Genomic DNA, 18,135 nt, shown 5'->3' on the forward strand with positions numbered 1-18,135 from the left:
TTATCTGGTTGCTGTCATTATTATGTACTTATTTGTATATTTATCCATTTGTCTGATTTTAATTCCTGAACTATATCCTTGAGACTCAGACCAATAACACCCCCAAACATTTGGTCGTGCTGGTGAGACAGGTCTAAGATCCAAGCACTTAGGAAGTGTCTAGAACTGATATGGGATATGCACATTTCAACGTACTCTTTTAGAAGGTGAATAGAAACCCTCAGATCTTTGTTTAAAAAGGTGGGGCAGGACCCTCAAAGCCACTGATGCAGAGCAAATGATTGTGAGAGCGGTTGAGCAGACAGCCTAATTTCACTCCTTTTCCTCACTAACTCAGAATCAGGTATTTTCTTTCTACAGCAGGTTCAGCAGTTTCTCTTCCTTTATGTTTGCAGGCTTCACTTGCGCGTGCATCATGATGATAAAAGATACGAGTGTGATGAATGTGGGAAGACATTCATTCGCCATGACCACCTCACAAAGCACAAAAAAATACATTCAGGTAAGTTGTACTTTGTACTGCTGTTTCCTAAATTGTTTTGAAAAAACACTGTGAAGAACGTGATATTGGCTCTCTTGCTCTTCTCTGCTCTCTTTCCTCTTCCCTTTGTCCCCCTCTCCCCATTCCCCTGCCCCCTTCCCTTCACATGCTCATGGCCAGCCTCTATTCCTCTCCTCTTCTACTCTTCTTCTCTCATTAAACCTCTCCACGTGGAAAAAAAGGACATGATGCTGCTTTCTATTTATGCTAACTTAGTTTGTAGTAGTTTGACATTTGTTGATTACCCCGTCATAATGCTGGTTTTGTATCCTTTCTGTAAAAGCATCTGAAAATAAAGAGATTTTGAGCCTTATGTTTGGAAAATAATACCTTTATAGTCCTGACCAAATTTTCAGACCTTTATATTATAATTTTTATACTCTGGGGCTTTTCCTCTCCGTTTGATGTTCAGGGAGTGTTAGTAGATCCAACTGTGAGTGCAGTAATGGAAGGAGCCATCTCCCTGAGCACAGTAGAACAGGTGACTACCCTCATTACTAAACATTCCTTAAATATGAACTGTGACAGGTTTCTTAATGGTCACAGCCAGGCAAATTGTAGCCATCATTACTTCTAAGAGATTAAAGGTCTCATGACAGTTTAATCTCGACTACACATTTTCATTTTAGATAAAGGAAGTCTAAATTTGTAATTCTAGAAGTCACATGCATTAATCGCACTTTGGTACTGAGACACTGATCTTTAAAGATTAACCTTTATTTTGATGTGTAATAATAGGTAATCAGCTGGATTTTCCATTATATTTATATGTACATTTATATTTTGGTTCATTGCAAATTTAAGAAATCTCCATAGATGAAGCTATCTTAAAATACAAAGATCTGAAAATGTCCAGGTCCCTTTTCTAAGTAGTTAAGTAACTCATCTGAATTTAATGTATGTTCATTCGAGGTGTTTTATATCTAGATAATATAAGGTATTGATAATCTAATCAATACCTTAGGTTTGAAGTAATTTTTATCTTGTTCTGCTATATTGAAAAAAAAAGGTAGGTGTCTACCACAGAAAGTTACTAATTTCTTTTCCATGTGATCAAAACATCCACATCATAAAATTAGGCATAGGTTCTTTGGGAAAGATACTTGCTTAAGTGATATTTAGGAAATGACTCAGATTAAAGGATAGCTTTGTTTTTCTGGTCTATTTCCCATCAAATCATCTTACTGCTTGGTCATTATTTCTCTAGAGAAAATAAAAAAATAAAGCTTAAATGCTTATTATGATAAAAAAAAAAGTATGTGGGCCTTTTTTTTTTTTTTTTTAGGTGAGAAGGCTCATCAGTGTGAAGAGTGTGGAAAGTGCTTCGGTCGCAGGGATCACCTCACTGTCCATTACAAGAGTGTGCATCTGGGGGAGAAGGTGTGGCAGAAGTGAGTGCACGAGCCCCTGTCCTCTTCACTACATTGGCAGAGTCCCGAATGGAGGGCATTTAGGCTTTTTATTTGTTCTGTTTAATTTAGTCAGGTTAATCATCTCTGTTTCTTCAGTTGCCATATTTCTCTAAAATCTTAAAGAGCTATCCTATTACTCCCTCTCTCTGTACCTGACTCAGAGGGCTAGGAAGGGATAGGCACTGGATTTCACTTAAGTGCTACTCATTTCACAGTCCTGACAAGTACAGTTTGAATTTAACATTAACTTAATATTTATTGGGCATTCCACTATGCTGTTAACTAGGTTAACTTTCAGACCATTTATAGCTTTACTTATATGTGCGTGTATAAAAACAAAGGGTTCATATATAATTTGTTTTTTGATTTAGGGAAAAAGTTTATTCTTAACTTCTAGTAATATTTGTTAGGTGAACTAATGAGAGCCACATCAACTTGGATGAATACAGACATTGAGATTATTTTAGTTTTTTTAAATCAGTCTCAGTATTTGTTTCCTTAATTGACTGACTTATAATTTACTTAAGGTGAAATTCAATTTTTATTGTGTATTTCTATAATCTAGTAGTCATTATCACCATAAGAAAATTTTATTACAAGCTTTTTGCCCTAGCACTTTTTGCCATTTAGTTAGTAATGATGTAATTTTTATTCTTTTGCCTGCATTCTTTCCTTTGTATATTTAATAACTGATTAAAAGTTCTTTTGTTCTCACAAGTTATTTTTTTAATTCTTTAATAAAATATAACTGGAGAAAGAAGCTCTGGATTTCTAAGTACTCTTCCTCCTCTAGACTTGTATGTTTTATGTTTATATGGTTGCACGGTTGTCAATTATATTATCCATTAAATTTTATAGATGAACTCATTTACTTTCTTAGATATAAAGCAACATTTCATCAATGTGATGTTTGTAAGAAGATTTTTAAAGGAAAATCAAGTCTGGAAATGCATTTTCGGACACATTCAGGTAATATTTAAGGGTACTTGATGCTGATCTCCGTGTAGTTATTAATATTGAAACATCTAGATGTGTTATTTTTGACTCAAATCTTTATATAGTTTTTTTTTTTAATTTGTTAAAGTTCATGTCATGAACATTAGCAATGTTTTCACTTTCTTCTCAATTTCAGAGTTTTGGGAAATTCCTTTTTGTAGAAAATTAGCCTGTGTTGCAGTACCTTCTGCTCTGTGGTTCTGTGTGAACTTTGGAACATTTCCTTAGGCTTCTGTTATTATTTTCTTCTTTTAAAAGTGATACTTATATCTCCTGACTCATATTAAGTTGTGGTGTCTGGGTTTTCTCATATAGGTATGTATAACCTTTAGGCATTTAGAATGCTTCTCTTTCAATGCACTCACTCACTTTCTAGTGAAGTATAGGGTACATTGATTTCATTTTCACTCATACAGAAAAATTTATTTTTTTCTTCAATCAAGACGTTTGTTTACACTTAAAATTGCTTTGTTTTATACTCTGTATTTTTAGAGCTGCTACCATGATAGAAACAAGTAATTACATTGTGAATGTAAGAATGGAAGTGAATCAATTTGGGTAATTTAAATACCAGAGTTAGTAAAGATACAATGATGCTGCTAAAAGCAAACTCTTTAGATTATTTCTTCCCCTTGTATTCCCATCATAACTACAGCAGTTTTACTCTATGACCGAGTGGAAAGACATCTCTAATTCTAAGCAAGTTTGAAATAGCCAGACACACTGAAAGAGTTTTAGGAGTGCATCTATAGGAGTGTAAACTGGAGAAACTCTGTTAATGCTGTTTTTTTTCACATCAGTTATTAATAAAAAACAAATAGAGCTCGTGAAATTGATGGTAAACTTACAATTACACTGAGACAGTTGAAGGTTTAATTCATAGCAATTGATTTTGACCATTAAGTGTTTCAGTTTAATAAACCTTTTGTGTGTTTTTTTAGTAGTGATAAAGTAATAGTGATAATAGGGCTTACCAAGCACTTACCATTATACTGAGAATAGACTAAGCAGTTATTTAGCCCTATTTATTTAACTTTATTTCTTATGTAGGAACTATTGTTCCACATTGCAGGGGCTGGGCTTAGCGGTTTGGCTAGTTGGTTTATCCAGGCCTTAAGCCCAGATTATTTCGATGTTTAACTCATTAGCTATATGAGTTTGATAGGCTGTCTTCATTTATGATAGCATAAAATACTACTGTTTTTTACAGGTATGCATGTGATAAATTTGCTACTTAAAATTTGACATCGTATCAAGTGGGTACATTATACATTAATTTTGTTTTTGTTCATACAGGTGAAAAACCATACAAGTGTCAAATTTGCAATCAGTCATTTAGAATTAAGAAAACTTTAACAAAACACCTGGTTATTCACTCTGATGCTCGGCCTTTCAATTGTCAACACTGTAATGCAACATTTAAGCGGAAAGATAAGCTGAAGTACCACATTGACCATGTTCATGGGATAAAATCTCCTGATGATTCTCTCAGTACTTCTGAGGAAAAACTCATGTCTTTGCCAATAGAGTACTCATCTGATGATAAGATCTTTCAAGCAGAAACAAAACAGTATCTGGACCAGCCCAAAGTTTATCAGTCGGAAGCCAAGACTATGCTACAGAATGTGTCTGCGGAAGTATGTGTTCCAGTAACATTGGTCCCAGTTCAGATGCCTGACACATCCAGCGATCTGGTGTCTCATACCACCACACTCCCCACATCGTCCCATGAGATGCTACCACAACAGCCGCAGCCAACTGATTATCCTCGTGCAGCAGACTTAGCATTTCTGGAAAAATACACTCTTACTCCTCAGCCTGCAAATATAGTTCACCCAGTCCGACCTGAACAGATGCTAGATCCTAGAGAACCGTCTTATCTTGGGACATTACTGGGCCTTGATAGCACAACTGCTGTTCAGAATATGTCCACTAGTGAGCATCGTTCATGAGTCAACATTCCATAGACCTCTTGATGCTTGTAAGCTGACAGTCAGAAGCTACTGGCTTTGAATGAGTAGGGCTGCTATTTTTTCTCCATTTTTTTTTTTTTTAAATAATTTCTCAAGTCTTCAGAACAGCTTCAAATCAAGAAAAGTTTATTTCTATTGACTGAATACTTGGACACATTTTAACATGATATTAGAAGTATGATTTTTTTAAAAAAGATCATTTAGTACTAATTTTGAAATTTTAAAATTTCAGATTATTAGCTGCTGACAATGGTGGAGATATTTTTTAAATCATCAGTGGAAATTTTTTCTCTTTCTTTCTTTTTGTTTTTTTGAGACAGGGTCTTAGTTTGTAGCCCAGGGTATCCTCAGTTTGTGACAGACTTTCTGCCTTAGCCAACCAATTGCTAGGATTATAGGTGTGAGCCCAAGCCGAGGTTTTTACTTCTAATCATCTATTTTCTCTCTTTCCCATATTGCTATGAAGTTTTAAGAACCATGTAGTCTATAGGAAGGAATGTAAACATATGTCAATAATGGCAAAATTTTAATACTAATTAAATATTTCATTCAGAATTTCAAAATTGAGTTTAGAAACTTATTGAAATTTCTTACAATTTTTGTAAGAAAATCTTGATACTTTCAGGTTGTCATCTATCTATTGTTTTTGTCATTATATTTGGGTTTTTCACAAGCCAAAATCCAAGAGCTAACAAATACAAGGTTAGCATGTTAAATGAAATGTAAAATTTGTTATTTTAATCCAGATAATTGGACCTGTATTCAACTATCTTAAGTAATAAATACAAACTTAGATCTAGGCACTAAATTATCTAATTGAATATATCTTAATGAAAATATGTCAGTTTCACCTATATATCAGTATACATGTGCATTTGTATTTGACCACTTAGTCCACATTCATAGTCTGTTTCAGCATCTACAGATGTATAAAGAAAGACAAGTGTAACTAAATCAATGGCAGTTCAATCAAATAATGTAGTTAGCATTTCATTTCCCACATTTGGCTGATTGAAATAGGGAAACAGAACCTAGATAATCAGAAAAGGTGCCAAACCCATTCTTAGATTTGCCCTAACTTAACATGATGCTCAGTGCAGTACCGTTTGTGTATAGACTGACACTTAAACCAGATCTTTATTTTTGCTTTTGTGTGGATTTGTCTCTATTCTTCATCCTTGTTTTTGGATGAGGCAATGGTTGAATTCTTGATGAAAGGAAATAGGAATTACAGGAGCACTTCACAGATTAAGCTTAGGTGAAGAAAAAAATCTGCCAGAAGTATGAAATACCTTTAGAGATGGGCATTTTGCATTTTTTTCAACTCACTTTCATCTTATGTAGGATGAGGTTTGTCTTGTGGGGTTGCTGATGCTTACACAGGCAGGGTTGACTCACTGTTAACATGCAGTTTGTATGTAAACTACTGGAAAAGTAGCAGTTTCAAACTTTTTCCTATTTCAATTTGTTTACACTGCTAATTGCTTTTAGCACTTTTTTGTGTGTGAATGTGTGTGTGTAAACTGTAAGGTCTTGCCTGGCCCTTGTGGGTTTTAAAAACATATCACAAATAAAATGATGAACTTTTAGTGGATAAAATGTAAGCAGTAAGGAGGAAACTGTTGAAGCACTTAAGAAACAAAGGTACTTTATAGGAACAGTTGCCATATAATGTTCAAAGAGCATGTTGCAAATTGAGGCACTAACCAAAGGAGCGAAGATAAATGATAGCTATAACCCCTGAGTTTGCCTCACTTATCAGAGTTTGGTTGTTGTAATTGTCTTTGGATCAGTGAACTTAATTTTATATTATTTCTTATTGCTAAAGCATTCTTATTTACTTAATGTAGAAATGTTCTGTGGGGACTAACCATGGAGCTTGAGTCTGAGGCACTATGAGTCCTAGACTTATAAATCAAGTTCAAGAGGACAGATTTGCGATTTTTATCCTAAAGGCAGATAAGGTTTTTAACTAAATATCTTACCTATGATGAAATGAAAACATCATACCTATAAAATGTACTTTGCTTTAGAGATAAGCTAATGTAGAAAAATTAGGGTTTATCAGAAAAGGCAAATGTTATATATGTGTTTATGTGCATGATAAATTGTACATTTTGGCAGAAAAGGAGGCTACAACATTTCACAGTGGATATATTACCTTGGGTTTTGAAGGTATTTAAGGTTCTTTCAATAATGATACTTTAACATGTTAAATATATGACTTAATTTTAGGAATTGGTTTACATAGGACTTTTTATGAATATAGCTCTTATGTAAAGTGACATACAATTGTATAATTGTACTTAGCTGTTGTAGTAGAAAAGCTGGAATAGTGTCTGTTATCTAAAATATTTTCACATGTTATCTCATTTGAACCTCGTAAGCAGTTTTGAAATAGAAAGGAAATGACACATTTCCATTTTAGAGAGATAGGACTCATGGTGACTCTACTCTCATGGCAGAACTGCCTTTAGTGGAAGGAGGAGACCCATAGCATTAACCAGTGCTTACTAGGTCAAGTCCTACGTTCTCTTGGTCCTATTGCAGGCTGGAGGTAGATAGTTTATATTTAGGAAGAAATATTTAGGAAGAAATAAGTAAACCCACAATAATGAAAAAAATTACCTGTTCCCTCTGGTTTCCAAAAATGTAAGAACATGGATTTGAGTAAGCTGAATGTATATTAGTATTTTAAGTTGGCACGAAAATTATAAAATGGGCCCCACTCTTCTTAGTTGACCTTTTTATGACTCTAAAATCATTATTTTGTAACTATGGTTAAAATTTTGAATCTCACAAGTAAGTTTAGCCTCATTGTGAATATTTTATTTTGTGAGTATAATTTATTATTTTAAATTAATTTTGATAGATATGTTAGCACTTAATCTGTAAATTGAATAAGTTATTGAGTGCAGAAATTTATTAACTTACTGTCTCTGACTTAATGCACCAAAGATTTTGAGTAGGTATTGAATAGTTTAAAAGAATTTAAATTCTTTGTTGTTTGACTATATATTTGTCCAAAGAAGCACAGCTGAAGTCCTTGGATACTGAATTTTAAAAATTGTTAGTTTGAATACTGAGATTAAGTATTAAGTGTTTGTGTTTATATGTATAAAATAAGTAGAGGAAAATACTCTGGGAACATTCATACTGACCAACCAGTTACAAGTGAGAGTACTCATTTCTCTCAGTTTAGTTGAGTACAGTTTTTTAATGAACACTATTCAATAATTTTATATTTTACACTACATTATAAAAATAATTTCTGCCTTAGAGGTTTTTTGGTTTTGACAGCCTAAAATACCACTTAACCCGTAGGATTTGTTCCTCATGCCAGCAAGATACCTTCAAGCTACCACAAAAGTAGAAATGTTTGCAGACTTTTAATTTAGAACTTTACTGCTGGGCAAAAGAGGAATAAAAAAAAATACCATTTTAAACTGGTGCTTTAATAAACTGACTGCCTTTTAAGTGATGGTAACATAAAAGAAGTACACTAATTCCTTTCAACTTTAAAAAAGTGTCAAAACCACCTTTATGGAGTGACTATAAAGTATTAAGGGCTAATCAGTTCCACCCGTTGCTTTTCACTCAATCACAGGTTACCTAAACACAACTAACCTGGTACATTTATGAGCTTGAATGTTCTTCCTACAATATCACTCTAATTTATTATTTATCAAGAGGTTTTGAACATTAGTTCTTTACGAGTGTCCTTTTAGACCATCTTTTCTGAATCGAATACTTTGTACTTTTTCAGAGATGTGTAGTTATGTAGCATTTTTCTCTGTTGCCTAGATTGTACTGGTAAATAAATGAATTGTTCCTTTTGTTTTATTTTTTTGGTTCTGAGTCTTAATATTCCTGTTGCCTGCTGGCTGGGCAACAGCCTTTTATGTGTTATGTTAACTTAGGAAAATTGGCGTTGAGTGGTAGTGTGGACAGTGGTCTTCAGAATTTACATGTCTTCTTTTAAGTTTGTACTGTGGCCTTTATAGCTACTGGAGTCACTCCTCAGCCTGTCTGGATGTTTAGCAGAATCTGACAGAAGAATAGTATGCCTGCTCCTCTTGTTAATGTCTATCTCTGATTGCTCTCCTTTTAAGTGACTTGTTAGGAGGAACACACAGCTCTAAACTGAAGACTTAGTTCACCTTTCCTGAACTGAACATGGTTGACGGTGTGAGAAGAGCTGCTGTTAGCAAGCAGCAACATCCTAGTCAACACCTAACTTGAGTTGATGACTCAGGAAAAAGCACGGCTTTTCAATAGTCATGTTTGGACATATTTAGTGCCAAATTTAAAAAAGACTGAAAATGCATTACTTAATAAGGAGTAAGTACTGTTTCTAAATACTTAAGTAGAATTATGTTAAATCTTACCTGCTATTAGTGTGAGTAATGGATTGATTATAATTTTCTACACAGCATATAGGTACTAGACAATTCTACATATCCTACTCATTTCTTTTGCCCATTTTTCTTTTAGTAATCTCTGTGTGTTCTTTTTTGGTGTCTTTCCATGTTTCTTACAAGTTTTACTTACCATACTTTCCCTTATGGCATCTCGTGTTTTGTGCTTCCTCTTTGGAAGTGGATCACTATTACTAAAGCAATAGGATTAGATTGTGTGGAAGTTGGGAGGAGGAGGAGGATTTGGTAGGGCGGGTGTGTTTATGTTCAACTAATTCATGCTTTAACTTACTGTATATTGATCTTAAGTCTATGACCTTTGAAAGATCCCCAAGGCATTTATGCAGAGAGAATTTAAAGATGTTATTTGGAGAACAAATGTTACTTAAGATGAAAACCTTTTGAATTTTCAAGTAAAGCTAAGCAATTTCAATATTTGCATTACTGCTGGAGATTTTGAAACGTCTCTTGAATGAAGAGCATGTGCACATCTCATTGTCACTATGCCTCTCTGATATTCCTGCTTGTATAAAGTTGAATAATGTACTGTGGTGTGATCCCTTATCCTTTTAACAATCAGACTTTTCTCCTTGTAAGTAAAACTACTACAATTGATGAGTGTGATTGCCAACCGCTGGATGTTTAGCTGCTCAGTGTTCTGTCATAACTGTTCTATTTAAGGGAGAAACAGTGTATATTGAAATAGAAATGCTTTTGTTTTCTGTCTCTAATCTGAATTTTTTTTTTGAATTAAGGACAGTCTTAAAACCAATTGCAAAGGAAAATCAAAAATGTCAAAATTCATTATTTTCCACTGTAAGAAAAATGTCTTGAGTTTAGTATTTTGTTTGTCTCGTGTTTCTTAAATATAAATGTCTTTATAGCAAACATTCAGTTCTTTGTGAGGAGATGACATCTTGCATATTAAATTAGTTCTTTGTGTTATTTTGATATTTAAAATAAACAGAGTTCTTTGGTCCTAGTAAAGCACATCCAGGTTCTTTTCAAATTACATTTTTCAGAGTATGGATCACAATGTCTTCAGCAAGTGTCTATAAAACCATGAACAAATGCAAAACCAAGTATCTTGGGATCATTTTTGAAACAATTCTAATAAATTACATATTATTTAAAATATATTTATAAGTATATATGAAATGTATAAATGAATGGACCTTAATTTTTTCAGTGTTTTATATATAAACTCAAGTATTAGACATTACTTTGAAGTCTTATTGCTTTTGGAGAATTTAAAAGTGTAGCAAAATTCTATTACTGAAAGAATATATCCTATATAATACCAAAAGTGGGCATTCTTACCTCATTTTAGCAATTATTTATTCTGGTTTTTTGGAGGGAGGGGGCTTGCTGTAAAATGTTAACAACTCTACAGGATCTCATCCCAACCTAACAAACTCCATTTTTGTTACAGTCTTCAATGTGCCACGATTATTTGATTATAATTACAAAGGAAGATACTGTCTAAAAACCACAAAATAACCCAGAAAGATACTACCAGTTTTCTTTACGGAAACTTAGAGAGTAAAGCTGATTAATTCCGGGCAGACATGTCTGCCGGGGGCCTGGCACGGGTCTTCTTTCTTGTTGGTTCTTCTTGAGGCAGTGGAGGGGGAAGAGCATTGGTGGAGGGTAAGACTTTGACTTAGGAGATGTTTAGGGTTGCTGTATAATAATAGGTTTACTTCTCTAAGTCTAAGTTACTATGTTACTGTAGCTGATTTACTTATCTATGTCTAAGTCACTATGCTCTGCTACTGTAGCTAACCTGCCTTCTGTGTTCCTCTGAGGCCAGAAACTGCAGTCTCTGACACTTAGCACCTCATTCTAAATCAGCAGGAGATGAAGTAGAGGATTAATTGCTAGAGCCTTTTCCTTTTTGTCCCTATGCCTCTTGCTTGTCAGGCTAGGGGGAACTTTGGAGCAATACATTTCTATCGAACCAAGAGAAGTCAATAGTGCTTGCAGAAGGAAAAACTGTTACATAGGCAAATATGCACAAACTTATATAAGTTCATATACAGATTCCTGACTGCATTTATACATTTCCACTCAAAGCATTTCGGCCCAGCTTACATGCATTCTCACAATTACATTCTTACACATAAGCATGCATACATTGTTACAATTCCATAATTACATACACATCCATATTTACATGTGCATATGGAGAAAAAGACCAAGCACCAGTGCAGAAAGCTCACTCATTCTGGATGAAAAATGAGCTCCAATCTTTATTGCCTAGATAAGAAATAGCTTCTACTCGTTTAATGCTAAATGAATTAAACCCAAGTTTGTAAGAAAACAGGTTTATTCCTTTTAATAAGACTAAACCTGCTTTGCTATTAAGAAAGGACCTGTTCTGTCCCATGGTAAGGACAAACCTACCTGTTCCTTCTGCTCTCTGCAGCTTCTTTCTTCTTTCCCTCTGCATTCTGCACGGTGCTCTTAGTGTTTTATGTTACCTAGAGTCTCTCAGTTATTCCACTCTGCATTCTCCCTCTAATCTTGCTCTCTCTTCCTGCTTTGATGCACCAATAATGCTCTTACTCTCAATGCCTTTTCTCCCAGTGCTATGCCTATATTTCTAAGTTCTTCTTGAGTTCAGTTCTGTCTAAAAACTCTCAGCTCAGTTTCTCTCTCAGCTCGGTTCTTCTCAGCCCAGATCTTGCTCAGTTCTCCTTAGCTCTCTTCAGCTCAGTTCTTCTTAGTTCAGTTCTGACTCCTCTCTCTGTCCTCAGCATTTAAACATCTTTCAGAATACATGGTCACATGTTAAAAAGTTCATTACAGGTTCACACAAAAAAAATCAAATCATAAATTGAAATAGACGTTTACACCAGAGTGTGTTTACATGCATATCCATCGGGAGTAATTATCTAGCTAAGCATCCATCACCTCTCTCAACTCCACAGGTTCACTGAAGGTTTAAAACCATAACTAAGTTATTAGCGAAGCTTTGTATAGATAAACCCAGTCAATATTTTAGCCTCTGTCCTAGCATCTAGAATAAATTGTTAGTTTCCTTTTTATGACTTTTAGTTAATTATTTTACAACCTCTTAGAATGTGCAGAGTAGGAGAAAATCTGGTTACCATCTAAGAGCAATTAATTGCGAACACTTGGGAGACTGGCAGAGTTCTCACTGCAGTTTTGACTATCAGAAAAAGACTTAATAGCAGTCCCCCTATAAAAGCTTAATAATCAGTTATAATTTTAGGAATTCTTATAGGATAATTATCAAGAGATAAGAAGTCATCTATTTGTCTATATAGCATCACAAGACATCGTCATAGATCTGCAGAGATCTGCTCCAGAGGGGTGTGCTATTACTTAATGATTGTTATATGTGTTTAATAATAATAGGAAAAGCATTTTAATAGCAGGAATCTTTCCTAAAATGAATCCCTTATAGCCTTGCTTAGTAAGTGCGAACCAGTTGCAGATTATATAATAACTCTAGGCTGGCCATCTCAGGATGATCACCTGATAGTTATTAGCTTGTCCCGTTATGGCTCCTGCCACATGTCAGATAAGAAGACATGTTTTATATATTTCTTGGGTTATTTCACAGTTGTGTCTGGTTTTATGTGACAATCACTGTCAAACTTTCTGACATAGTGACACAATGTTGGTAAACCACACAAGTTACTAAAAAAAAAAAATCACATTAACTGTACAGTGTTGTTTGTTGACATAAAATGAGAACTCTCATCCTGGTCCCATTTTATGAGAGTGTTTATTCAGAGGTCCATGGCCTATGGACCCAGATAAAATTTATTCCAAATTCCATGTTTATGGTGGTAACAATTCGATGATTTTTTCTTTTTCTTTCTTTTTTTTTTATACAATACTTAAAGGTGCTTTTCAAATACATAAGAGAAACATTAGATATGTGTGCTAAGACAACAGGGAAACCTGTTATAGCCTCAGTTGCCGGCAGTACTCATTTCTGGTTGGTTGGAAACCAGTGCTGTACTTGTACATATAACTAATTTATATAATGTTCACAAAGATGTTAGATCATTTAGGAAGGATAGCAAGACATGGCTATTAAGACTAGCTATGTTCCCCAATAATTGTTTATTGGACTTGACCACCGACATTCTAACCCCTCCACCATCACTGATATTCTTGTCAGTTACTTTGCCTTGCCTAGGACGAGTTGAAGATGCCATTTCTTCCCAGGAACTTGTTCACAAGTTGCACTCAGCTATTCAGGACCGCATGCAGCCGTGGGTTGGACACAGTTAGGTTACCCTTTTCTTTGCCTTAACATGTTAAAAACATCAAGGGCAATTTCCGTTCTAATTCACTGGCTCGTTGAGTAGTGGATGTTTGTAGCCCTTTTGTTTCTTACCCTGGTAACCCTGACAACCCCGCCAACGTTTAAACAAGGCGCCACCTCCTCATTGGCCAGGAGCTCTCGCTCGCTCATTGGCTCTTTAGTGATGTGGGCGGGTTTCTTCTCACTGATTGGTGCGCTAGCGAGGAGGTTCCGGGAGCTCCCCATTGGTGGAGGCGAGAAATTTGAACCGAGCAAAAGCGGCTAGGCTACTTTCCCCGGAGTTTGGGGATATCCCTGTTCTTGTGATCTTTGTCCTGGTCCTTGGCTTCCGGGAGCCGGCGGGACCCGAACAGCGGGTACCTGACTGCCCGGCGCGGGCGGCTGCCATGGCGACGGTGCAGGCGGCTTACAGCTCGGAGGAGAGCGGGCGGCGGGCGCGCCGGGATCCCGCGGCCGAGGACGCGTCTCCGCCGGTGCTGTTGCTCAGCCACTTCTGCGCCGTTCCCTTCCTCTGTTTCGGGGATGTCCGCGTGGGTACGTCGCGGACGCGGTCTCTGGTCCTGCACAACCCGCACGCGGAGCCTCTGCATGTGGAGCTGTCGCTGCTGCGCGCCGCAGGCCAGGGCTTCAGCGCGTCGCCGAACCTCTGCGAGCTGCAGGTAGGTGCGAGGGACACGTCCCCGTGGCGTCACCTTGGGGAGTGGCAAGAAACCCGGAGAAGACCTGGGTCAGCTCCTAGTCTTGACGGTGGGGCTAGGAGATAATGGGACGCCGATACCAAGTCACCTTCCTGTTTTGATCTTGGGACGCTCTCCTTATAGGTAGGGCAGGGATAGAACAGGACCCCAAGACCATTTCAGCTCCAGGACTCGACCGGGGCTGGGAGGTGGGTGGGGCTCCCTCTACTGGGGTGAGGCAGGGAAAGAGCCAACACCAAATCCACCCTCAGTCGGACCCCCGGGGACAGCTCCTGCAGGGATGGGACTAGGAGAGAGTGGAACCCCAGCGCCAAGTCAACTCTTTAAGTCCACAGTCGACGGGCTTTGGCGTCGTATGGTTTGGCGAAAAGTGGGCAGTAACTTGCTTGGGATGATGATTGAAACCGTGTGCACCTGCCATCCCTAGAAGCATTTCAGGAAGTTTCTGTTAAACAGACGCGCTTTAAATAGACTTTTGGCAGGCGTTGCAAAAATATGTTCGAGGTTCTAAAGATTGTACTCTTTAACATTCCGTGTTTTGAGACTGAAGGAGTACATCGATGAAAGTTTTCTAGTTGCTTCCATTCAGCCATTTTAATATGCATTTTTGTTTTTCATATGTTTGGATACAGAAATGTAGTTCTGTTGTGATAATGAAAAAACTGTTTTGTTTTGTCCGAACCCTAAAAGCAGCCACAGGATTGTACTCAATATGTATATGTGTTATGTAGGCAACCTTTGTATTTTACTCTTTTTTTTATTTCCTTTGCTGCTGTTGTAGTCTCTTCGTTCTGACTGGGATTACCGTGTCCTTTTCCTTGAGTAGAATCTCTAAAGCTGTGGAAACAGTTAGCTGAGGGAGCCTACACACACTGCCTACTGACTAGTAAGGATGGGCCTCAGGGGAAAGGCTAATCAGAGGCTGGTTGGCTGCATCATCGGGAGTCCCAACACTTAAGAAACCATTGCCCTTCCCACTGATGCCTGGATTTCTGGCTATAGGACGATATTATCATTATAGAAGTTGTTATTGTTAGTTGGCTGATTTAAAAATCTATGACTTCTATGATAGTGAAAAGCTTATCCTTTTCACTTAAACAAGTTAATGCCATCACACCTGGCATCCTAAGCTTGTCAAAGCACACACTTTACCCCTGAACTAGGTCCCGAGTTCCCACTATTATATTTTAAAAGCCACTCAATTAAAATGACTTGTAGATTATCGGTTCTTTTGCTTTTGTGCAATTGGATTTTATTATACTTTTATAGTTTTTATTATATTTATAATTTTATTTTGTTCTACTGCTAATGACTTTTATTCCCCTTATAATGAACTCGTGTAGGGAAACTGGATAGGAAAACATAATTAACTCTATTAGGGTGTGGTGACAGTTATCAATCTGTTCTAAGTTATGCATAGTGCATTTGGCTATTATTAATTATACTGTTATAATAACTTATAATGTGTTCTTCTGATTACAGCCTAAAGAAAAGATTACCATTTCTGTTACCTGGACACCACTGAAAGAAGGGGGAGTAAGAGAGATTGTGACATTTCTTGTAAATGATTTTCTGAAGCACCAGGCTGTGTTGTTAGGAAATGCAGAAGAGCAGAGGAAGAAAAAGGTAAGGCTTTAATCATTGTGATTTAAAGAAGGAATGCTCGTCATGGTGAAATGCTTTAGCTGGGAGGCATGAAGCCACATATATAACATCACTTACTTATAACTAGTTGAGAATAGCTTGCAACTTCTTTAGTATATTTCATCTATTTTTACAGAGAAGTCTTTGGAATACCAGTAAGAAGATTCCAGCCTCTTCAAAACATACCAAAAGGACCTCCAAAAACCAAAATTTTAATGAATCGTTTACTATTTCACAAAAAGTTGACAGAATTAGGAGCCCACTGCAGCCTTGTGAAAATCTGGCTATGAGTGAATGCTGTTCCCCAACAGAAAACAGTTCTTTACCCCTTGAAGACAGCAAAGTGCCCACCTCATCCATCAGCCCTATTAGAGAATGCCAGAGTGAAGCTTGCTTGTCACTGTTTTTCCCCGGACCCACTGCCTATCCATCTCTTCATGAATCCGAAAATGCACGAAATTCAAAAGTACAAGATGCCAGCATTTCAAAAAAATTTGATTTTAACGAGGAAGTTACAAATGAAACTTTTATTAATCCCATTAGTGTTAGTCACCACAGTGAGGGGGATAGTAAACTCGCTCTGATCCCAAACTGTTCTTCACCTTTGAATATTGCACAAACCCAAATGCATTTTTTAAGTCCAGATTCTTTTGAAAATGACAGCTATACATCTGATAATGGCCTGAGATCAATGAAAAATGTTTTATCAGATACATTTAAGAAAGACCCCTCAGAATCTGTATGTCTGGAATCCCAAACTGTACATGAAGTTTGCCAAACAATCTTAAGCCCAGAGTCTTTTCTAAATGATAATTATGGACTTAAAAAAGGTCTAAACTTAGAATCCGTCAATCCTGTTTTATCTCCAACCCAATTTGTAAAGGATAACATGGTCCACGTAGGGCAGCAAATGGGTGAGCTATCACCATTGCCAGCTAAACCGTCTCAGGACTGGAGAGTAAATGAAGGCTTGGCGGAGAACCCCAAGGGTCAGCATGCACAAACTCCCAGCAGTAAATCTGAACTACAAAACCCTGGAGAAATGAATTTACATAACTATGGTTTTACAAAGCAAAACCCCAAGATTTCTAAGCTTCAAGATGCTTTTTGTAACCCGAGCAAACAACTGAAAAAGAGACGTCCAATTCTCTCCGCCACTGTTACCAAAAGGAAGCCCACCAATGCCAGAGAAAAGCTACCTGAGATTAACAAACCAAATGCAAAAAGGAGTCTCGAAGGTATAGTAGGAGAATGTGGAAAAGAAGTGGATAAGCTAAAAGAGAAAGGCTTTCATTCTTCTCTTCCAGTTGTAGAGGCAGTAATACATAAACCAACAAGTTATAGAAATGAAGTAACACCTTCAACTGTTGTAATCGCCCGCAAAAGAAAGAGCAGTGGGACCGTGGGAGACACAAGCGGAAAGCCAGCTGTTGCAGAATGGATGGACGTGTGTGAAATCAAACGGATCCATTTTTCTCCTCTGGAATCTACACCATCAACTGTGGCAAGAACCACAAAGAAAGAAGCACTCACTTCAAAGCGTATAAGCAACTTGGAGCGATCAGGCCTGAAGAAGAAAACAGGTAAGTTGCCTATAACATTTCAAGCAGAAGTGTAATTGAAAAATGCATTTTCTCTTGCTTTCGTGAGGTTTCTGATTTAGTACATCTGCTATTATGGCCTTATATTGATTTATACTTTTAGCAGTTTGTTGACAGATAAACAGGATACTTGTAGTGTTCGGAAATAGTTATTAATCCTACCCCAGTTTGATATTTTTGTTCTTGAGTTTTCTGCTTAAATTATAACTTCAAAAATATTGCATCTAAATGACCTTGGGCCTCCTGGTGGGATATTGTTATATCTGCTTTTTTTTTTTTTTTGTTCTTAAGTATTTCTAAATTATTTTGTCTCTTTTCTTCAACAAGCAAATGAATAAAACAACAAGCAGCTTGAAATTCATCTTTCGGACTCACTCCTGTCTCTCAGGGTGAACAATCGTATCTCTCTCAGAACATCTCTCCAATAGCTAATTTGAAGAATTAAAAATATTTGTAAAACCTGGTCTTTTAGTTCCAACATCCATGAGTTCTGCTCTGCTCCCTTAAAAGCATCTTAAGTGTAAATTGCCGTCATCTCTGATTCCA

The 18,135-nt window shown here is 36.7% G+C and overlaps 2 protein-coding genes across 5 annotated transcripts in view; both read left to right on the forward strand.

Annotated features, from left to right (window-relative positions):
• Positions 1 to 10,562, forward strand: part of Zbtb41 (zinc finger and BTB domain containing 41) — a 29,251-nt gene extending 18,689 nt beyond the window's left edge. For all 4 annotated transcript variants that reach the window (XM_032914742.1, XM_032914746.1, XM_032914743.1 and 1 more), the window contains exons 8-11: positions 396 to 502; positions 1,827 to 1,932; positions 2,834 to 2,922; positions 4,246 to 10,562. In XM_032914742.1, coding sequence (XP_032770633.1) covers positions 396 to 502; positions 1,827 to 1,932; positions 2,834 to 2,922; positions 4,246 to 4,901 — 958 coding nt within the window. In that variant the 3' untranslated portion in view covers positions 4,902 to 10,562. The remainder of the gene's footprint in view (positions 1 to 395; positions 503 to 1,826; positions 1,933 to 2,833; positions 2,923 to 4,245) is intronic.
• A 2,665-nt stretch (positions 10,563 to 13,227) lies between these two features.
• Positions 13,228 to 18,135, forward strand: part of Aspm (assembly factor for spindle microtubules) — a 38,083-nt gene continuing 33,175 nt past the window's right edge. The window contains exons 1-3 of the mRNA XM_032915137.1: positions 13,228 to 14,305; positions 15,827 to 15,970; positions 16,125 to 17,571. Coding sequence (XP_032771028.1) covers positions 14,033 to 14,305; positions 15,827 to 15,970; positions 16,125 to 17,571 — 1,864 coding nt within the window. The 5' untranslated portion in view covers positions 13,228 to 14,032. The remainder of the gene's footprint in view (positions 14,306 to 15,826; positions 15,971 to 16,124; positions 17,572 to 18,135) is intronic.

This window comes from Rattus rattus, chromosome 10 (assembly GCF_011064425.1).
Source record: "Rattus rattus isolate New Zealand chromosome 10, Rrattus_CSIRO_v1, whole genome shotgun sequence".
NCBI lineage: Eukaryota > Metazoa > Chordata > Mammalia > Rodentia > Muridae > Rattus > Rattus rattus.